We start from the raw sequence: 23,829 nt of genomic DNA, 5'->3' as shown, positions 1-23,829 counted from the left end.
CTGAGACAGGTCTGGTTCATCCGGAGACATTTGTGTCCTTCGCATCACCATGATACATGCCACAGGAATGTCTGTGTGTGGCTCCGAGCTCATAGTATAAGTTGGTTAAGATCAAATGTGAAATGATGAGAGCCAAGATGGGTTTCAGCACCTGAGCATTCATTCACTCAATCACCATAAAATTCCCTAGGTGCCCACTAATTCTAAGCCACCATATTTTATTTGGACTTTATCATATTACATTTTTCGTGCAGGGATAAGGGAACATATTGGACAAACTAATTATTGTTATGAAGGTAGTTACTTTTTAAGGAAACAACAATTAAGTAATTCTCCCACCTTGTAAGTTTTCAAGAATGGTGCCCCCTTTGTGTGGAAGTTATAAAAGGAGATCACTCTTTTTTTACCCATCAGCAAGCAAGCTCTTACTTTAAATTTCTTCTTTATTTCTTGTTCTTTCTTTTCTCGCTCTTTCTGTTCCTTTTTCTCCAACTCTAATCTCTTCTTTTCCTCCTTTTCCTTTTTTTTCTCTTTTTCTTTGGATGCTTCTCTGTGGATACAAAATGTTAGGCTGCTTTGGCATTTGCAAGTGTTGATGTGTTACAGCTCACATATCCAGAGATTTCTAACCACAACAGAAGACCGTATCTGACAGTAGAGATGAAGGTATAAAGCCAAGGGTTGTCAAAACTCCTGGGTGTGTGAGATTGTTCTTAAATTGAGCAGGAGGCATACAAATGAGACTACCTTCCAAAGGCTCTGCTTCCCCTCACAACCTGTGCTAGCCAGTGGGAGACACTGCTTATAAAGGCCCTGTTCTTGCTGATATCGGCAAGAATACAGTTACTCTTCTCCCCCCGCCCCCACCACCTTGCAGCACTCACAGGTACAGGGCATGCATATGTACATACATGTAAACTTTAGTTCAGAAACTGTAGTCAGAATTGGTTGTATAAGAACCAGGTAGAGAAAATAAAGATATTTGAATCAAAAAAAGATAAAATAAGATAACATAATTATTTCTACTTTCACTCACTTTCCAAGAAATTTCTTAGTCCCGGCCTATCCAGGAACCCATTTTGGAGCTATTTTTAACATCTTTCTGCTTTAGCAGGTTGAAACTCTGCCATCTGGTTCTGTGGTAAATTATTTCTGATAGCACGCTTGTGAGGTGAAGCACTGTCTAGGTGGGGAGGTTGTAGCATAGAGATTAATTCATTTGCCCAAGGACACACTGAGAGCGAGAAGTCCACGTTCCTTGCTCAGTGAGTCCCGCCTGTGGTCTAACCAGTAGCTGCTGCGGGTCTCTGGCCTCTCACAGAAGATCATTTTTAAGAATCCTCCATAAAATTCTTAGACAAATAAAGAATCTTTAGTCCTTTGTATCAAAATAAAGGTTATCATTACATGTCAGTTATTTGAACAATAAAGCTTTTCCCCCTTAGTGTTGAATATTCACCCATTCTCCCTCATAGAAATCATAATATTCATTTTAGAGGGACGAAATCATGGTAAAAAAATGTAACTCATACATGTCTTCATATGTTTCTCCTTCACTGTCTTGTTCCTGTCAAGGAAAACATTAGTAATGATTAATTTTAATTACTCAAAAAGGGAATATACACATATTTCATTGATCAAATACTTAGTAAAACAAACATAAATTTAAGTGTGTGTAGATCTGTCTTCTTTAAAATATTTTTTTCTTTCAAGAGATAGACGGAAAAATAAGAACAAAAAGATCTTATTTTATATTCTGCTATATAATTCAGATGTCTAGCCAGACTTAAGTTTATATGCAGCAGTACAAAATTCCTGTGAGTCAGAGTAATGATCGGTGTTTAATGTCTCAAATATTTTAGATGAAGTAATTATAAATGGAAAAATATCATTATTACTCATAACAATTTCCATTTGCTGGTTTATGTCAATGGAACATCAATCACAGTAATTGTTAAGTATTTTAGATAAGATGTATTATATCAGAAGGGGGAAAAAAACTGACCTCTTCGAGATTTCCAGGACCTAAAGGTTTTTAAAAAAGAATAAAATTTAATATACTTTAATTAAAAAGCACATTAGTACAGAATTATTAGACATAATATATTCAACACAGTTCATAATCTAACGGAACTTATGCTTTATCAGAGATATATAAGTACAAAATAGAATATGTGGCTTAGATCTTTACTATGGCCTTTTCAATACTTGTAATTTAACAGTAAAATCATCTCCTTGGCTTTCATAAACTAATGCAAAGTCCAAAAAATAATGAAGACTTTTTATCCTCTTTATAAAAGGCATGCATATTTGGTTTTATGGGCTTGTGTGGAACAAAGCTATTGTCAGAAAATCACAACTAGTTTGCACTTTTTTTTTTTTAAGATTTTTATTTATTTATTTGACACAGAGAGAGAGCCAACCAGCGAGAGAGGGAACACAAGCAGGGGGAGTGGGAGAGGAAGAAGCAGGCTCCCAGCGGAAGAGCCTGACGTGGGGCTCCATCCCAGAACACTGGGATCACGCCCTGAGCCGAAGGCAGACGCTTAACGACTGAGCCACCCAGGCGCCCCTGCACTTTTTGACTTATTTGTTCCCAAGGATTTAGATTTATGTATCAAGCACATCATGTTAATTAGGTTTTTTTTAAAAAGATACTTTACTGGGGTGCCTGTGTGGCTCAGTCAGTTAAGTGGCCTACTCTTGGTTTCGGTTCAGGTCATGATCTCAGGGTCCTGAGACTGGGCTCTGCTTTGGGCTCCAAGCTGGGTGTGGAGCCTGCTTAAGATTCTCTTTCTCTTTCTCCCTCTGTCCCTCCCCCAAGCTCACTCTCTTTGTCTCTCTCTAAAAAAAAAAGACACTTTGCTATTCAAGTGTTTAGTGATATCAACTAATTATTAGAAATTAAGACATAATCTAGAGTAATAATAATAAAAACAGTGTGGTGTTGGTATAGAAACACATGGACCAGAGGAATAGAGCAGAGAGCTCTGAGACAGATGCATAAATTTACATACACTCTTATATACACAGTTATTACACACACAAATGCATACATATACACACATAGACACACACCTATAGAGTTGATGTAGTATAAAGATGGCGTTATACAATATTGAGAAAATGATGGGTTTCAAAGTATGGTAATGGGAAAACTGGTTCCATAAATGAGGCAGTAAATCTGGTTTCTACTAACTCCTCGAAAGTGGACTGCAAAGACATCAAAGACTCAGATATAAGGGAGAAGTTCATAGAAGAAAATAGAAGATAATATTTTTATTTTTTAGAGATAGGACTTCTTAACTAAAACTTTAAAACACTAGTTACAATGTAATAATTAACTGATTATATCAAAATTCATTCATGTTCAGTGAAGGGCAGGTTAGGTTAATAGACAACGGACAGGATGAGAGAAGATAGTTGCAGTGTCTGCAACTGACATGGGATTAATATCTGAAATACAGAGGAGCTCCTGCATGTCAACCAGAAAAATATATCGTCAACCAGAAAAATATATCAACTCCAAGAAAAAAAAGTGGTCAAAGGATATGAACTGGCAAGTTATAGAAGACGAAACCACAAAGGCTAATACACTAAGTACTCAGACCCAATAGAAGCAGAAATATGAAAATGAGTGAGATATCATTTTGTACGTATAAGACTCAAAGTTGGAAAGCTGAATAATACCAGGCATTGGTGAAAGGTAAGCATTTTGAATCTTCATTGCCCTGCTTATGGGAGTACACACAGATATGCAGCTTTTCTAGTCCTAATCAGTCAAAATGAATATTCCACAACTTAAGAACAGCCATTCCACTACTGGATATATATTTTAAAGAAAGTCTCTCAGAGGTCCACGTGGGAGTATGGATAAGAACATACACTGAATAATAATTATTCCAGTGAATTGGAAGTAAAATGTGAAAGCATAGGGTACATACCATGGGGTACTGTGCAGTAGTTAACAAATTAAGTATACATATAGCAACATGAGTGGGCCCCCTAAAACATATTATGCTGAGTGTAAAAAAAAAAAAAGAGTGGAGTGAGCTTTAACATGCTGCTTATGTAAATTAAAATATATACACACATAGAAGAATATTCAAAGAATATGGCAAACAGACACACACATTTTAAATATATTAGAATATTTGTCTCTGGTTGAAAACAGAGAGAGGGGAGTGGGTCATGGATATACAAGGGAATACATATGTAAGTAGAACAAGAGAGGGGTCTTGAATGGACCAATGATGACCATGGCCCAATAGTGACCCTATCAGAATGATTAACTCAAATTTCTGTATCTGAGGTAACAAATAAATAAACAAAACATCTTTTTGCCCCGTACCATCAGAGTGCATCACACCATCTTGATTTTCTTCATTTACAGGGTTTCTGAAAGCAAGAAAGAAGAGAAGGTTAAAATGGAGCAAATAGATGCTCACCTTACAATGAAAAATGAAAAAGAATAAAAGGATCACTTTTAAATTATTCTTTTTTCTTTAATTTTTGCTCAGATTTAAAACTTCAGAAGTTACTGGAATGGGCTTTAGCCACTTTTTTTTTTTTGCTGCTACTAGGGCAAAAACATGGAGAATCAGGTAGCTTGGGGACAGTTCTCTGTATTCATAGTGGACACATAAAATTAATCCATTGCTTCAGGGCAGTAATATGTTTTCTGTTAAAATGGCAGCATATCAGTACTTCAATTCTGGGATTCTGAAGGCATTTGATTGATTTTATTATATAGATACCAAAGAGAATTAGTTCTAAACCCTGACTCCTTCTTTCCAGATGTTCTCCACCTGGCTTTACTTCCATCATTTGTGGCTTGGACTCCAAGGTGCTTCATTCCAAACCACTTCACTCCAATTTCACTCCAACAGTTATCAATACCTGGGCCCCACAAATCCCTAATGATTTATGCAACCATCTATATTTTCTATTTTTATCCTCAGGTTGACTAGCATAGCTGGAGAAAATTGCTATTTCACTGATTCTGGATATTACAAATGGCATCCAATCTCAACTTTAACTTCAACACTATTCTATAATCTCATATACCTTTTCCTAGTGAACCTTCTCTCTCATCACCCTTCTCAATGGCTATTCAAAACCTTCACTACTTTCCTCAAATCTCCTGTTACTCTCCTCTCCCTTATAATCATATGGTCTTGTTTCTTATTTCATTGATAAAATAGCAGTTATTGGGTGTGAACTCTCTTAAGAAAATATATTCCTTTATTCCAAACTTATTCTTGCCTTTTATCTAAGTTCCTTCCACCTGTGTTCTGAATTCTATCTAAATTATCAGTGTTTTACCCCTTTTTTCTTCTTTCTTCTGTGTGTCATCATATTACTTATATTATTATTATTCCCCTTCTTTCACTTCCCATTCCTAAATATCTCACATTTTGTTTTCTCCCTCAGCTCAGGTTACTCTCATTCATCAAAGCCAAACTCTTTCTTTACCTTTCTAAATCTTCCACTTTACCACAGATAGTCCTTTTCCCAGCCAAAGTGGAGAAGGCTGTCTGTGCTTACAGATTTGACTTCTTTTCCTCTCACTCAATTCTTCATGACTACACTCTGGCTTCTATTGCCGACCCTTTGCTGAAACCACTCTTAAAAGACTTACTTACCAAATCCATGGAACACCTCTCAGCCTGCACGTTACATGATTATTTTGTGGCCTTTAACAGTATTGGCCATTTTGCCTTCCTAGAGTCTCCTTTGTTTCCATAAGAAATCTCTCCTAGCTCATTTCTTGTCTTTCTGACCACCATCCCACAATTTGCTTGGTGGTCTTATTTCCCTTTGACTTCCCCTTGAAGTGATGATGTTCCTTTGTGTTCTGGTCTTGGCTTCCTTTCTTTTTCCACTCTACATCGGTCCCTGAATGAGTCTCATATATGCCCACAGCTTCATTTGTTCCCTTAGTCTTGGTGACTTCCATTGACACCCCCAGTACAGGACTCTCTTCTGAGTTTCAGAACATCTTTACTTGAATGTTCCACAGCCAATTCTATATTAACATTACAGAAACTGAGGCTGCCTTCTTTTATCCCAGCATAATCCTGTTTTTCCTACTAGGTTTCTTATCTTAGTGAATGGCACCACAGTTCCACGTATCTACCTTTCCTCAAATGCATCCTTACTTCACACTATTCTTCAGTTCCACATCAAGTTAATTATGTTCTGTCGGTTCCATATATTTAATGTCTCCTATAATTTACTTACTCCCTCCATCTCTCTACTCTTTCCTGCTAGACACAAGGACAGAGTTACATCATCATTAGCACGGACTCTTGCAGTAGCCATCTGCCCCATCTTCTAGTGATGATGATTGCTCTCCATCATCTCCACCCTTACAGTCCCTTCTCCATATTGCTGCCAAAATGATCTCTCTAATGTAAATTATATCACTCTCATGTTCACTACTCAAGCCACTTAAAGAATTAGGAAAGAATGTTACTTAAACCCAAGAGATGCTGGTTGCAAAACTAAACCCATTTGAAGAATGTAGACTGGATGGGCCTTGTTATCCCTTAGACCAAAAAACAAGCTCAGTCTGTACACTTGTGGCTCAGGAAGAATTGCCATAGACATACGTCTTTTAGTCTCCACCTGGGATGGTAAGCATATGTGGTCATCAATTGTGGATGCAATAAACTTACTTCTGAACAAATTTGAAATGTTAAAATTTAACTTATATATGCTTTAGCTCTTAATTTAGGTAAATGTAAAGGCCCAATTAATCAACTGACTAGCTTGGTAATAAAAAGACACTTATTTCCCTTAGTGAATCTTTTTAGTCCTTGAGAGATTCAGAGTTAAATACAGAAATGATGAAGTAGGTCAAAACTGCGATACAAAAATTTGTGAAATAAGTTTTATAATCATTGGGATTTATAATATTTAAGAGATGTGTTACATTAACAAATATTCAGCTAGATATGTCAAACTAATTTAATATTTGTTAGACTTTTTAATTTAGTTGAAAAGTATGGATTCTTCAGTTGTGTCAATGTTGAGTGTCAAAGGCTGCTCACATAAAAAAGGAGAGTCAACCCGGCATTACAGGCTTCTGATAAAAGAATACACCATTACCTAAGAAGTAGTCTTACCAAAGAAACTAGAAGTAATTTGGTTAAGTCACCTCTACCTCCAACTACCAATTTACAGGAAATACAGAGGAGAGAGGAACACATAAGCTATACTATAGGGAAGCACTCAGCAAAATCTAGGCTGTGGTTAATTATAATGCCTACAAACAGCCTGATTTCTTCAACAAATAAATTGCAATCAATCAATCAATAAAGTGATAGAGGGTAGACTTATAGCTTGAAAGAGAATTGCAAATGTATAAGCCAATGAAAATGTACAGACTTTATATGGATACTTATTCCAACAAACTAAAAAAAAGAGATAATTAGAAATTTGAACATGGACTTGATTTTTATATCAATATATAGAGTCTAATTTTTAGGGATACCTTCTAAAATATTCATTAATAGAATTATATGGTTTTTTGGCATTAGTTTCAAAATAATACGAAAGAGGGAAGTGGGTGGGGGTATTGACGAAACAAGATTGGTGATGAATTTATAATTGTTGAAGTTGGTGCAGGGGACATGGAGGCATATTATACTATTCTCTCTGTCTTTTAGAAAATTTTTCAAAATAAATATGCTTCTTAAAAGGTATAAGAAAAATCTCATTGCAAATAAAATTGGTATATTTATGAGAACTGGACATGCTTTGATAGATTTATAAGAGTCATTTCAGTTTTGGGGAAGATTTTGCTTAGTGCAGTTATTAAATTTGTTCAGTCAGGTTTTTGAAATGCTTAAAAAATTTAATATATAGATTTGTACATGCAATACAAAACATAGAAGGGGTAATTAAAACTAAATTTTTAAATGTAGCTATCCATTTGAAAGAATTTAACCTGAATTGTCCAATCATTAATCAAAGATCTCACTGACAATAATTATTCTTATTTAAATAAAAATTACTAGATGTATAAATAAGATAGGTATGTGAACTTAAGTACTTAAAATAAATTAGGCCTTTGCATCATTAACTTTAATGAATTGAGTATTAATTAAAAGCACAAGATGTAAATACCTTAGATGTCAAAATAAACTGACATCCTACAGAATAAAATCCACAGCCTGTTTCATGGTATATAAGGTTCTTATGACCAGTCCTGTTCTTTTTTTTTTTTTTAAGATTTTATTTATTTATTTGTCAGAGAGAGAGAGAGAGAGGGAGGAAGAGAGAATGTACAAGCAGGGGGAGTGGCAGGCAGAGGGATAAGCAAGCTCCTCACTGAGCAAGGAGCTCAATGCAGGACTCGGTGCTAGGACCTGGGATCATGACCTGAGCAGAAGGCGGATGGTTAACCAACTGAGCTACCCAGGCATCCCCCAGTCCTGTTCTTTTACAGTTTTCTTTTTCTAAAAGATTTTATTTATTTATTTGAAGAGAGAGAGACACAACCAGTGAAAGAGGGAACACAAGCAGGGGGAGTGGGAGAGGAAGAAGCAGGCTCGCAGCAGAGCAGGGAGCCTGATGGGGGGCTCGATCCCAGGACCCTGGGATCACATCCTGAGCCAAAGGCAGACGCTTAACGACTGAGCCACCCAGGCGCCCCAGACAGTTTTATTTTTCATATATCCTCTTACATCTTCTTTTTTTTTTTTTAATATTAATATTGATTCACTCTCTGAACACTCTGTTTCTTGTTCCTCCGTGCTTAGCCCACTCTGTTTTCCTTNGCCCCAGACAGTTTTATTTTTCATATATCCTCTTACATCTTCTTTTTTTTTTTTACATATTAATATTGATTCACTCTCTGAACACTCTGTTTCTTGTTCCTCCGTGCTTAGCCCACTCTGTTTTCCTTTCCTAGAAAAATCTTTCTCCTTATCATCCCGTTTGTGATCCTTCTTAATCTTTAAGCCTCTCCTGAAACACTCCCTTCTCTGTGAAGTCATCTCCGACGCCCTAGGCCCGCGCAGTTGCTGCTTCTATGTGTCATACATTGTTCCATTATAGTGATCATTCTCTATCACTATAATTATAGAGTAATTGCTTGCAGGGCTCTCTTCCTACTATGAGACTATAAAAAAGAGATTGTCATTTTGTTAGTTAATTTATTATTATGACTGTCATTTTTAGAAAGCTATTAGGATAATTTGAGTCATGTATAGGACTTTGATTTTTTTTTGATGAATTAATTATGTTCCAGCAATACAAAGAAACTAAATTAACGTTTGTTACTAAAGCGACTTGTTTATGATCATTTTTGAAAAAGAATATTAGTCAAAAAGACCACTGGACTTTCAGTTTACTTCCTAAAACACTTGAAAGAGTAACAAATAATTGCAGAATGGAGAGTATCTGCATAGCACAGTCATACATATGTAGTTGCACGTTTATACAAACCATTTACTACTTGTAGATAATGTTTGCTGCATACATTGATTCATGGACCCAACACGGTAGCATATAAATCTTAGTTTACTTTAGAGAGCCCTGAATGCACCATACAACATGAAAATGTTCAATGAATATGAAATCGTGTAAGAATGATTGTAAAGAATAAAGGGGAAAAGATGAGGAGGAGAAGTAGGTGGGTGTTATAATAAACTGAGATTAAACATTTGCCAATTATTAAAAAAAAAAAAAGTCTTGCAGGCATTGAGAAAAACTGCATTGAAGGTACAGGCAAACAATGAAGCCAATCACCTGTCACACAGACCTAAGCAGAGGGAGAAGGTCAAGGAGAAGAAAAGGAAGCTTTTTAGTTGTTAGAACAGTGTATCTGCTCAGGGGGACCTTTCACTGGGTTCTTTGTTTTTACACGGGGTGTGCAGAATTACATAGGAAAGGCAAAGTCAATTCAATGTTACGACCGCCATTTTAAGAAAGCTATTAGACTCTATTTCCTGACTTTTAAAGATGTAAAGCTATTGACCTTTATATCTGCTTTGCTATTCATAGCTTTAATTGTCGGGTTTTTTTGTTTTTTGTTGTTGTTTTCTAAATAAAAAGGGCAAATCTAAGTGTCACACGAAACTTGCTTCTATACCTGCTGTTGCTGAGAATAAAATCTTTTGACTTCTCTGCGAACTTTTCTCAGGAACATGTCTTCCTGTTTTGAATGCAGGAGGACCTATAAAACTATGACTTGTTTCAGCCAATGCTTTCCAAATGGAGTTAGGTAAGGCCACTTGGGAGTGCACGTCTGATAGGGCAAGTCTCAAATTCCAGACAATGTTAAGCATTTCTAATAAAGAAGAAGGTTATATAATGGTAACTTCTTACTTTTCCTCTAATTTGAGAGCCCCCCCCAAATCTGAAGCTATTAATGACCTCATGGTAAGAACTGTTGAACTTTTCCCTTTTCCAACCTTAGTCACTTCCCAGTATTTACTATTTCTTATTACTTCACTTTTCCTGTCTCGTTACTATTAATAAACATGGGATTTGTTTTGTATACAAAAATATTCAACCATTGGTTCTGTTTTCCTATGAAGAATTAGTTATACTGTAAAAATTATAATTAATTTTTAAAGGCGGTGCCAAGAAGCGTGTTACACTAAAAGATGTTGAGCTGAACACTAATAGCGGTAAAGTTTTTCCACTTGTTTCAGTTTCTCTTCCACTGTCTGCGTAACAGCAGAAAATGTCACTAGCTGACTTCTGACCACTAGGTGGGGAAACAATACAATTTAAAATAAAGCAGAACTTTGGCCTCAGCCTCTTTATTTTAAAAGATGGTTATTATTTCTAATTCTCTTCTGCCTCCAATCTTTTACATTCTTAAGGCATCCTGATCTGAATGATGTCATTACATCTGACTTCTGGGGAGGCAGGTGATAAAGGCCACCCTATCTCCTGAAATTCCTTCCCTGACACCAGTTAAAAATTCACTTTCTTGCCATAAGCAATACAGACTCTACACCCTCAGGGAGACTGTAAACCTTTCAGTTATTTATTCCTTTGGGAAGCCAGTCCCTCCCCCGAACACTGCTTCCCATTCACTCTAGTCCTTGTTTCAGGAATTCTCCCCTCGCCACCATTGTAATTTTTCCTTCTTCACTGGATCTTTCTCACTGACATACAAACATACCGTTATTTCTTCCATCTTAAAAAAAAAAAAATCTCAATTCCATTTTTCTCACCTGTTACTGCCCCATTTCTTCTTGAAAGAGTTATCTATAATTGCTCTTTCCATTTCTTCTCCTTTCCTCCTCCTCTAACGCTATTTCAGTCAGGCTTGCATGCCAAGTCCAGGAGGCTGTCTCACCCCCCTGACCTCCACAGTCCTCCCTTATTTGGCCTTCAGCAGCATCGGACACAGTTATCACTGCCTCCTCCGGGGAATACTGCCTTTACTTGGCTTCCAGGACACCACCCTCTTGTTTTCTTCCTATTTTACTGCTTGCTCCTTTTTACTCTCCATTGTCCATTTTTCTTCTCCCAGGCCTAGTAGAGTTGGAGTGCCCCAGGGCTTGGTTCTCTCTAGTTATACTCACTTCCTTGGTGATTGTAACAGTCTCATGATTCTAAGTGGAGAATACATGCCTATGACCGTGAAATTTATATTTTAAAACCAGAACTCTCTCCCAAACTCTTTGCTCTTGATACCCAATTGCTGCCTCAAAATCACCACTTAGATGTTTAAAAGATACCTCAAGCTTAACATAGCCATGTTTTCCTGATCTTCCCCACTCCCAAATTTGCTCCCCTTCACCCTTTCACATTTCAGCTGAAGGAAACATCATCCTTATATTATAGTTGCTCAAGCCAAAAGCACTGGAGCCATCTTTGATTTCTGTTTCCCTTCATACCCCAAATCCAAATTCTGTTGTCTCTACCTTCAAAGTATATTCAGAATCTGGACACCTCTCTCCACCTCCACTGCCACCATCTTGATTAGAGCCACCTTTATACCATGCTGGCATTTCTGCAATATCGACCTGACTAGTTTCCCTGCTTCAATATTTGCCTACTGTCTCTTTTCATATAGCTGTTAAGATGATCTTGATAAAACATAAGTCAAAACATCACTGCTGTGTTCAATTTTTTTTTCAGTGGTTAGCATTTCACTGAGGAGACACAATCTTGGCTATGACTGGCAAGGCCCTACATGAGCCGAATCTTTTCCTGATATTCTTTCCTTTGCTCACGCTACTCTAGTCCTTGAACGTTCTAGGCATTTGTTCTGCCTGCTGTCTCTGCCCGGAATGGTCTTGCTTAAGACATCAGCAAGCCTAACTCCTTCACTTGCGTGAGTCTTTGCTCAAGTATAACTGCCTATAAAGGGCGTTACCCTCCCCTTTCTTAAGGTTGCGACACGCTGTCCCCAACCCCACCCTCCCACTACACCACCTAACTTTGCTTTCTTTTCTCCTACTTGATATTTCCTACCATACTATCTCCTTTACCTGTTTACTGTATTTATTCTTTGGGTCTCTTGCCCCCTGTTTTATGTGGGCAGGGATCTTTATTTTGTTCACTGATATTTCCTGAGCTACTATTACAACAGTACAAAGTAGTGGCTCAAAAAAAAAAAAATTCCTGAGTGAACGCAAAAAAATCTGTTAGACGTGCCCTGAGAGCGGCCTCTGACTAGAAAGCAGAGGAATGGCATTTGCAGGCTGGCAGCGGGAATGTGTGGAAAACACCCATGTATGTGTTTTGAAGGCTGGCGGCATGAGGAAAGAACAGGAACAAGCATATCTCACAATTTTGTTTAAAAAGATTATCCCATAAACTTCCCTCTCACATGAAACATAAATTTTTGAGCCTGAATATCAAGACTTATTTTGCTTTCGTTTTTTCTTCGTGTCTTATCTGGCTTCCCCTACTTGGGGAAAAGTTTCTAATCCAGCTATTTCTTCATTTTGGAATTTACTTGAGCTCTCTGATGGGAGCCTGAAAGTCTTTCACTATACACCACATTTTTACTTAAAAAAAAAAATGTAGATGTCCCTTAGCTTTCATTCCCTCTATTCTCTCTGTCCGACAGTTGACTTTCAGATTCCCCAATTATTGTTTGTCTAGGCAATACAACATCCAAGAAGACTCTTGTTTCTCTTCATCTTTCTTCTGAGAGTATGCATTTTGTGGAGTCGGAAACTCTTAGATGAATCTGACTTTCTAACTAGGAGTCCTTAATAACATAGTAGGCCTAAGGTGCTAATTTTAGAAGAATCTCACACCAAGATTGGCCCTTGGCTTGCATCTGGGAACTCTGTCTCTAAAAAATTCTACACTGATATGGAAAGTTGCCTAATTGATAAGAGTGCCTTGCTGTGCCAAGACAATGCAACTTGTGGTGAAAACCTGCTTTCCTTCTAGAAGTGTGGTATTTTGGTAGTGGTTAGGCTGAAGGTGCCTATGTGACCAACTCTCAATAAAAACTTGTCTCTACTGGGCTTCCCTGGGAAGCGGCATTACAAATGTCCAGAGTTAGAGAAAGGAGCATTCTCAGTGTGTCCCTCCTAAGCATAGAAGGACAAGGTCACTGTGATAAATCTTAGCCATGAGTACTATACGCTGGGTCCTGTGCATTCTTCAAATGAATCCTCAAACATACGGTGGTCTTGGGGACTCCTCATGTAGCAGTAATAGTGCCAAATATTCCTTCTCTTCACAATTTCTTCAATCAAACAATTATCAGTCTTCGTGTCTTATACATTTTCAGCGATTCATGCTCAGGGTATTTATTAAAATTTCTCACTAGAATTATACAAGACTGAAGGTAGTAGTTGGGATAGGGTCACATAATAAAATTCAAAAGTGCTACGATCATGATCTAGTGGGTTAAATTTATCAGACTAGGAAAAAAATTAGGGAAAAGAAACAAAATTTAATGCATGTGAAAGCAAAATAATTTATAGAAGTCAAGGGTATATAAGAACACATGTTCATTAGTTATTTTAACTAAACAAATATTTATTCAGCACTTACATGTTAGTAGGCAGATGGCTTAAGCTCTTATTTGGTAGCAAGATATCATGGGGTATTAGAGGCTTTCAATTAGAATTCATAAAATCAAACTCCTGGAAGGGCACACAGTTAACATAAATGCACGATGTAGGCCACAAGCAAGGTAGTATCTTCTCAGCTGCTCTAACACTTTCTAGTTACCGCCTTTATACCTCAAACAAGCACAGTAAAGTGAAACACAGTGGTGGCTATCTATGACAGACGGCTTTTCAACCCCTGCTCTAAACCTTAATCATCATCAACAAAAGAAAGCTGTCAATCAGATATTGGTATTAATAGATTCTTGTGTATAGGTTATGAAGTACTTTGAATGTAAAGATACTATTAACAGATTGTATTATATGGATTGTGGATATTAAGTACTTTAAATGTAAAGAACATCAGTCTGGCAGGGGATTAAAGTGGAGGAAAAACAAACTGTAGATAAATATTTGGGGATATTGCTTATTTGTGGTAAAGGAGAATCATGTAAAGCAATTTTCTAGAAGAAGAAAGTGAACACCTAGTCAAACTTGCCATAAGGATCTACACTTGCCATTGTCCAATGCCTTTTTAAAACGACATTCAAGGGCTTCAGAGGGGCGGGGGGTGGGGGAATGGGATAGGCCGGTGATGGGTAGTAAGGAGGGCACGTATTGCATGTTGCACTGGGTGTTATACGCAACTAATGAATCATCGAACTTTACATCAAAAAAAAAAATTAAATTGACTCTTAAAAAAAATAAAATGGCATTCGTTCTATTCCAATCTTCTGCCTGCTTTTTCCTTTACCAGCTATTCTGATAAATCATGGATGGAGATCCCATCCATAGCAACCCATACAGTATCAACATTTCTAAAGAGCACCATCTAAGAAAAGCAAGAGTGGGCTTGTTTTTTTAACCCCCAGCCAAAAATCTGAAGATTGAGAGAAAACCTGCATTTTTTACTTAAGGAGGTTATTTAGCAGAGTGGTTAAAAGCACACATTTTCTTTGAACTCAGACTGACATTGCTCCAAATTTCTACTCTACATTCTTGTGTAATCTTGGAGAAGTTACTTAGCCTCTGTAAATTCCCATTTCTTCATCTGTGAAATGATGAAAACACTTTCTACATATATATGTAAAGTTCCTAGCATGTCATAAGTAGTCAGTAAAATATGGTGGTGGTGAAAATGGTGGTGGTGATGATGGTGGTGGTGGTGGTGATAATGGTGGTGATGATTATGATACTGGTGACAGTAGTGATGATGGTGGTGGTGATGATTATGATAATGGTAGTGGTGGTAGTGGCAGTGATGGTGATGGTGGAAGAGATGATCCTAATGTTAACCTGAAGAATGCTTCAAAATTTTTAAAAGGCACTGAAAATTTTTCTCAAATGAACTCCCAAGGGAAAAACCACTGTAGAAACAGATAAACAATAGTTGCTCAAGGATATAGGGGTATGAGAGCAGCCTGCTCAGCCAACCTTTCTCCTTCCATCTGCCCACATTCGTGGCCCCAGCAGTTTACCATGCAACTCCAGCATTCAGCCAAGAACAGTTTGAAAATCTATGGCAAGAGATTGACAAAGAAATGGCAAGATAATCTTTGCTTACTTTAGATCTAAGGGAGGTTTAATGTTTCTGGGAGGTAGACTTGGGACTGGCGGTTGTGTTGGATGAGATGCTGGCAATGGCGGTTGGCTGGCTGGATGGGATGGTGGAGGTGGTGGTAGGGAAGTAGTTGAGTACGACGTTTGGCCTTTGTTGATACCTAAGAAGCAGAGCAAAACATACCATGAATTAAGATAAATCTTCAAAACACAAGAGCTGGCTATTCCAAATATGCAGAAATGAGGATCTCAAATATAAAAATGTAAGAAATGCATCCTAAGTTAAATTAATGCTTTAAAGAGTATACTATTCTAAGTACCATAGAACATGGCATTTTTAATGTTCTATTTTTTTGGATTTATTGAGGTATAATTGACAAATAAAATTATAAAAAATAGTTAAATTGTATAACATGATGATTTTATATATATATAACGTATATATATATATATATATAAAACGTATATATATATATATATTTAAAGTTTTTCCTTCCATTGAGTTAATCAACACATCCATCCATCTCATGTATTTATCTTTTTGAGGGGCAGAAGGTGAGAACACTTAAGTTCTGTAGTCTCTCAACACTCAAGTTCTAGTTCTGTTATACAATACAGTGTTAACTATAGTCACCATGTTTTACTTTAGATCCTCAGACCTCATACATCTTATAACTAAAAGTTTGTACCCTTTGATCAACCTCTTCCTATTTTCTTCACCCTAGCCCCTGACAACCATCTTTCTACTCTCTGTTTCTATGAGTTTGACTTTTTTGTTGTTTTTTAGATTATACATATCATTGAACCACACATTTTTTGTCTTTGTCTGGCTTTCTGACTTATTTCACTAGCAAAATGCCCTCAGGTTCATCCATATTGTCAAAAATGACATGATCTCATTCTTCTTTAAGGCTGAATAATATGCCGTTTTATATATCTACTGCATTTTATTTAACCACTCATCCGTTGATGGACACTTAGGTCGTATCCATTCCTTGGCTGTTGTGAATAATACTGCTATAAATATGGGAGTAGAGATATCTCTTTGGATAATTATTTTGTTGCTTTTAGATATATACACAGAAGTGGGACTGCTGGATCCTATGGCAGTTCTACTTTTAATTTATTGAGGAAAGTCTGTACTGTTTTCCACAGTGGCTGTGCCAGTTTACATCCCCAACAGCGTATACAAGTGTTCCTTCTTCTCATCTTCCTGGCGTTTGCTATCTCTTGTCTTTTTGAAAATAGACATCCTAACATGTGTGAGGTGATAGCTCATTGGCCTTTTGATTGGCATTTCCATGACGATTAGTAATGTTGATAAACATTCTTTTTTTAAAGATAGATAAGTTCTTTAATTCCCACTATAAAAGGAATTTCTCTTACCTTGTTAAGAAAAACCTCAACAATTGTTAAATCTAGGTGTAGAGTATATGGGTGGAAAATTGCATAATAAAAGATAAAAGCGAATAAAAAAAGAACTTCTGTTACTTTTTCTAAGCTTTTGTAAACCATAGTTTTAATATTCCAGATTTTGTGAAGAAGTCTACATCAACTTTAATGCCACATTCTTTATGATTTTAAAAATATAGATGATGTTTCATTGGACTCATTATTTTAGACCCAAGAAGCATAGTTTTTGTGTCTGCTCTCATAGGTAACACATTCTTACTTGTTTTCAATGACTTCCTTGAACCATTAATGAGATATTGTTTTAGGTATGATTTCTAAACATTGAAGTGTATTAAACAACCTCACAAATAAATCACATATATAGTAGAAATTATAATGTAAAGATAAGCAAAACTAAATAAATATGAATCACCCATAATCCCATCACCCAGCAATAGCTACTGAATTACATGTTAGTGCAAACATACTTTTACAGCAGGGGAGTAAAATGGAAGCATTTGCTATTTTGTTACCAGTATTTTAATTTTTCTTAATATCATATGTATTATTCTAGGTTAATCTGATTGCAATATAATTTTAAGTAACGGGACAAATTTTTCTTTGGACAGCTCTACCATGATTTAAAAAAAAACACTCGGGGCGCCTGGGTGGCACAGCGGTTAAGCGTCTGCCTTCGGCTCAGGGTGTGATCCTGGAGTTATGGGATTGAGCCCCACACCAGGCTCCTCCGCTCTGAGCCTGCTTCTTCCTCTCCCACTCCCCCTGCTTGTGTTCCCTCTCTTGCTGGCTGTCTCTATCTCTGTCAAATAAATAAATAAAATCTTTTAAAAAAATTAAAAGAAATAAAAAAACACTAAGGCTCTAATATTGGATATTTATATTAATTCCTTTCTTTTTTGCTGTAATAAGAAATATCTTAGTCTTTGCAAATATTTAAAGTTTTTTCTTAGAATGAATTCCATTAAGTGGAAATGCTGGGTCAAACAACATCTTTTAAGACTTTTGATACAAAATATCAAATTGTCTTCCAGAGAGACGTTAACTGACAGTTCCATTGGTTAGTGTATGAGAATGATTTTCACATATTTTTGCCAACATCGGCATTATAATGTTTTGAATTTTTCACATTATGGAAAAAATTCTACCTTTTGTTTTAATTTTGTTTTTATCAAAATATCAATATCAAATACCAAAAACTTCCAGCATTTTAGATGTTTCTTTTGCATTTACCTTTATATATATACACACACACACATATACATATAGCTACTGCTTGAAAAAATTATTGATTTTCTATTTGGTAGATGTAGATTTTTGCCCTCTTCCTCTTCCTTGTCCAATGTAGGAAAAGCATAACTTTTTTTTGGATTAAATCCATGTTCAGTGTTTTCATTATCATGACTTGGTAAGTATTATTTTTTGTTGAATCAAGCAGTGTACTTTGATTACATTTCCTTTATCATTCAACTTACTGTTTTCCTGGAGTTAATAACTCTTATTTTCTCGCTTGCAAAGATTTTTCTTTGGAACTCTTACTTCCCACAATTTCCAATAGTGCTGTAAAATGTCTTTAAACATTTTCTACAAAACCAAACCTGTCAGATAATGAATCGGTTCCAGTATACCATCTCTGTCCACATGCTCTAATGCGACCTGGTTGCTTTTAAGGTCTGCCACACATCTGACATTCTGAGATTTCTTTTTGCTGGCATCAGGGCTCTGATATATTGAGCGAATGGATTGTGATAAAGCATCCAAGATCTGGAGCCAAAGTGCCTGAGTTTAAATCCTGCCTCCACCACTTACCTGCTGCGTGACTTGGAAAAATCACTTCTGGTCTCATCTGGAAAATGAAGATCATAATAGTGCCACCTCATAGGATTGTGGTGAAGACTTTTGCCTTAACACATGTAAAACACTGAGGACAGTACCTGGCATAGTGTAAGTTGAACATTTTATTTTTTTATTCAACAAATACTTATTGAATGCTTACTATATGTGTCAAGCTCTGTTCTAGGCACTAGGATACAATAGAGAAAAAACACACAAATTTCTGCTCTTATGGGTTTGGGGAGCTAGATAAAAACTAAAAACATATAAGTAAAATACACATAAATTGTGAGAAGTGCTGTAAATTGTGGAAAGACTATGTAATGGTATACTGTTGGCGTGTCTTCCCTACTCTGCATTCAGTGACCTCACTATAGTAGCTTGAAGTTGGGCGTAATGGGAGTATTTAGCTCCTGGAAACAGACAAGAACTACAAATTTCAGTTTTATTGTTTTGTTGATTGTTAGATTTAAGAAGGTGATGGAGAAAATGCTTATAATGCAGATTAAATTTAGAAGTGTGTAGTTTCTGTAACTACTACATGGTGAATGGCATAAAACATTCAGGAACTATTTTCCAGTATCTGAAAACTATTATACAAGTCAGCAAAATAGTCACACATCATTGGCAAATGACTGAAGTTCTGGCATATATCTTTGTTGTTTTATATTCCTCTTGTTAATATAAATGAAAATAGCAATCGACATTGAGGTTGGAACTACACTCATTCCTTAATTGTAACCATAGGTTGGCTACAGGTACAAGAAATTGGCAAAAATCAACAACTGGCTCTGTGGAATGTTGAATAAAGAGCATTGTTTGGCTTATTCTCATTTATATATTCCATGCTATGCATCTTTTACATCCATAAAATTTATTACATGTATGGATACCTACAGAATGCACATACACAAAGTTTGTCTTAGAGAACTAGTTCAAAATTTACCAGCACGCCCCTGCTTATACCTAAAAAATTCATAGGTTCTTTGGCTATCCAATGAAGAGAATGTCTCTGTAGCTCCTGGCTTTGCGCTGACCTTTCTGATTTTATATATTGTGCATTGGAATTGTGTATGTTGTCTAGTTTCCCTAAATAGGAAGTTTGTTTTTCTTGTCCTCCTAATTTGGGGGCAATTTTTTTTGAGAGGAAAAGGGGATGCACTCTTGAAAAAAACATTTTGTCTTAATTTTACATGTTTCTGAGCACCACTGCAGTCAATTTTTTCATCTTCATAACTATGTTTCATTTTAATTGCATTATCTATTCAAATCCTTCACCTGTTTTTTAAAAGAGTATTTGCCTTTTCATAGTGGCTAATAGAACATCTTTATTAAGGGTATTCATCTTTTTGCCATTCACGTGGACAAACCGAATGTAGTAATCGGGCTGCTTTGGCTTCTGCTTCTGGCTGTTCATACCAGAAAAACCCTCCAACAACGAAAAGGAGAACAAAAAACCCCAAAACAAACCAAAAAACAAAACAAGACAAAAACCATACCACGCCTCAACAATAAAACCCAAAATCTTCAGAACCTTTGAAGGAAGTAAGTACTTTACTGAAAGTTATCTTAAAGGGTCAGTGACAGAGTTTTAAATGATATGTACAAAAAGCTTTTTAATTCCTTCTAGATAGTTCTGCCTCTTTCCAAAGTTTTCATTTTGGTAATTATTAAAAATATTACCTCTCTCAGGTAGACAAACCGTAAGAGACTCTTAATCACAGGAAACAAACTGAGGGTTGCTGGAGGGGTGGTGGGTGGGGGGATGAGTAACTAACTGGTTGATGGGCATTAAGGAGGGCATGGGATGTAATGAGCACCGGGTGTTACCTCTGAAACCAATAATACATTATATGTTAATTAATTGAATTTAAATAAACAAATAAAACAACAACAACAACAACATTACCCTCTGGCTTCATGTTCTCTTCTTACTATTCCAGTCCTCTTACTAGTATGGAGTTTTAAAACATGCTCAGACCTTGCAGGGCTGATTTGTGAGGTACCTGCCAGGGCAATGCTCACAGGAATTGCTTATCTTCTCTTTAGGCAGCTATTGTTTGGCGGGGGAGGGGGTTAGGTAGGGAGAATTAGTTTCCCCACAAATCTGATAAATAAAATTTCCCAACTGATTACATTTATGTTAGAAATGTCTTTCCCATTTCATTTTTGTCATCAAAAAGTTAAACTTTTTAGATATATAAGACTTACCACTTTTTCTCTAATTCAGTGAGTAAATTCTTTTATATATAGTTTCTATTGCTAGAGTTAAGTTTGGGAATGCCTTCTCTACCTTGAGAACAGATTATTATTATTATTATTATTTTTATTTAAAGATTTTACCTATTTATTTGACACACACACACATAGAGAGAGAGAGCACATGAAGGAGGAGTGGTTGGCAGAGGGAGAAGGCGAAGCAGACTCCCCACTGAGCAAGGAGCTCGATCCCAGGACCCTGGGATCATGACCTGAGCTGAAAGCAGACACTGAACTGACTGAGCCACCCAGGCTCCCCCGTTATTATTATTTTTAAAAGATTTTATTTTCAAGTAATTTCCACACCCAATGTGTGGGAGCCCACAACCCCGAGATCAAGAGTTGCACACTCCACTGACTGAGCCAGCCAGGCGCCCTCAGAGCACATAATTATTAACCTTACATTTTTTCCTACTTCTTTTTTTTGTTTGTTTTTTGTTTTTGTTTTTGTTTGTTGTTTTGTTTTGTTTTGTTTTTTTAAAGATTTTATTTATTTATTTGACAGAGAGAGAGACAGCCAGTGAGAGAGGGAACACAAGCAGGGGGAGTGGGAGAGAAAGAAGCAGGCTCCCAGGGGAGCATGGAGCCTGATGTGGGGCTCGATCCCAGGACCCTGGGATCACACCCTGAGCTGAAGGCAGACGCTTAACGATCTGAGCCACCCAGGTACCCCTCTACTTCTTTTTGGACTCATTTTTTTTTTTTTTTACATTTAACTCTTTGAAATGATTAATAATTTGTTTTGGAGTTAGGTGTGACCGCGATCTAGTTTTATGGTTTTTGTTGCTGTTGTTATTGTTCTTAGATCATTTATTAGGTATCCCTGCACCATTAATCTAAGGAGCTATTACTTACTGACTTGAACTGTCTCTGTTATCACAGAATACACATTAAAAATCCTAGCGAATTTGACAGATGAAAATGACATCCTATTTTAATTTATAAATAATACGGTTTCATAGATTCCTAAATGATTTGAAAGCTGTACTCACAGGAAGTGAGCCACCATGAGTGGAAATTAATAAACTGTTGTCTAAACAGAAGAAAAATGTTTGTCATCCACCTGTGGATGACAAAGATCCATCCATCTTTTCATGGAAAAGATTTTGACAAGCCAGGGGAATTACTGTATGAAAGTGATCAAAGACCTGGAGGTGAGAAATTACAGACATGTTTTGGGGAATGATGAACTGGAAACACTTAAAACTGACTCACCCCACAACCCAGGTAGTACTTTTTCATGTTTACATGGGCACGTGAGCTTCCTGACGGGGCATCTGTGGTGGGTCCCTTCTGTTCTGTTTGCCTGGCATCCATTCTTCTTTCCTTAGTTATAATAACTTGAGCTACTCAGAAAGGGGGGTGCTTGCTTTCCCACTGGACTTGGAACTCCGAGGAGCTCCCCCTCCCCCCCGGCATTGCCAGCATCTGTCTCACCGCCACCAGGAAAGGGTTTGCCTGAGGATGCAGCAGAGCTGGGGAAAGCACAGCTGAGAGACAGAGGGGGACTGACTGGATTTTTCTAAAAATTACCTTTGGAAAATTGTCAGAGATCATTTGAAAGGCATAATGCAGTACTAAACTAATTGTTCAAGCGTTCTGTTCCTCATCAAGCTTGGAAACATACACTAAGGTCTTCCTATGTTACACTAGTATTTAGCAGTGAAACATTTTGCTTTGCAAAATCTGCGGTCACTTTCAAAAACTACAAGGGATATATTTGTATGTATGCAAAATCATTCTAAGGAAAAGCATCTTAGTTTTTCAGAAAAAAAAAAACAACAACCCAGGAGATTTACCTTAATGTAATATGATAGGCTTTAAAATCTCAATCTGGACTTTATAAAGTATGCTAAAATATAATTAATAATATTGGAATTCTCAAAAACAAAAATCTAGCTTGTTGTGATGGAAAGAAGAGGGTGGGTATTGAATTATAATAAAATAAGTAAAGAATAAACAGAAACATTAAATCTATAGGAAATTTCTGGGATTAATGATAACAATGTTAAGCAATCCTTTTTTTTTTTTCCTGCCAGGCATCATTCTAGGCATTTTACATATTTAATCTTATTTAATCTTTAGAATAACCCTCTGGGGTTTATGTTCTTATTTAGTTTCCATTCGATAGTGAAGAAAACTATCCACACTCATAGAGTTTGTAAGCAATAGAAACTCATCTGTGGCTGAGTTTGAGCCCTAGTCAATCCTCATGATGTCTATGCCCTTTCTGCTCTGTTCCGCTGCTCCTCAAGGAAAGAACATGGACATTGTTGGTAAGTTCCAACATACGCCTTAACACACTTTCCAAAGATCTGAGTGTAAGTCTAGCTTTTCTGATTGATACCTTTCCTCTTAGTGTGCTTTTATACAATGATTTTCAGTTTCATGTAGAGCAGAAGTATCTCTGGAGACTGTAAAGTAATTCTGAAACATATACTCACATATATGGGTGTTTTAGATGTTAAATTTTAATTTATATCAGAATTTGATTTTGGAAACCAGAGAGTAGGAAAGTAGACATTCAAGAGCTGGTGGAAAACAAGCCCTTGAAGGTGGATGACTGACACAGGCTAGCAAGGAAAAAAGACTCAAGAAATGGAATTGAGGAATTTGAAATGCAGTCATCAAAGGACTTAGAAGATAGGAAATAAATAAAGGAAAAAAACAAGTTTGGAGTTTAGTGGGCATCAAAAATTAAGGATTTAAATTGAGAGAA

The 23,829-nt window shown here is 36.6% G+C and overlaps 1 protein-coding gene across 3 annotated transcripts in view; it reads right to left on the bottom strand.

Moving 5' to 3' along the window:
* FYB1 (FYN binding protein 1) overlaps positions 1–23,829 on the bottom strand; it is a 152,817-nt gene that overhangs the window by 32,074 nt on the left and 96,914 nt on the right. For all 3 annotated transcript variants that reach the window (XM_011218980.3, XM_011218983.3, XM_034656972.1), the window contains 5 exons: positions 15,613–15,769; positions 4,352–4,398; positions 2,006–2,025; positions 1,533–1,567; positions 430–550 (listed from right to left, as the gene is read on the bottom strand). In XM_011218980.3, the coding sequence (XP_011217282.1) occupies positions 430–550; positions 1,533–1,567; positions 2,006–2,025; positions 4,352–4,398; positions 15,613–15,769 (380 nt within the window). The remainder of the gene's footprint in view (positions 1–429; positions 551–1,532; positions 1,568–2,005; positions 2,026–4,351; positions 4,399–15,612; positions 15,770–23,829) is intronic.

This window comes from Ailuropoda melanoleuca, chromosome 3, assembly GCF_002007445.2.
Source record: "Ailuropoda melanoleuca isolate Jingjing chromosome 3, ASM200744v2, whole genome shotgun sequence".
NCBI classification, from domain to species: domain Eukaryota; kingdom Metazoa; phylum Chordata; class Mammalia; order Carnivora; family Ursidae; genus Ailuropoda; species Ailuropoda melanoleuca.
This window is presented reverse-complemented; position numbering and strand designations above follow the sequence as displayed.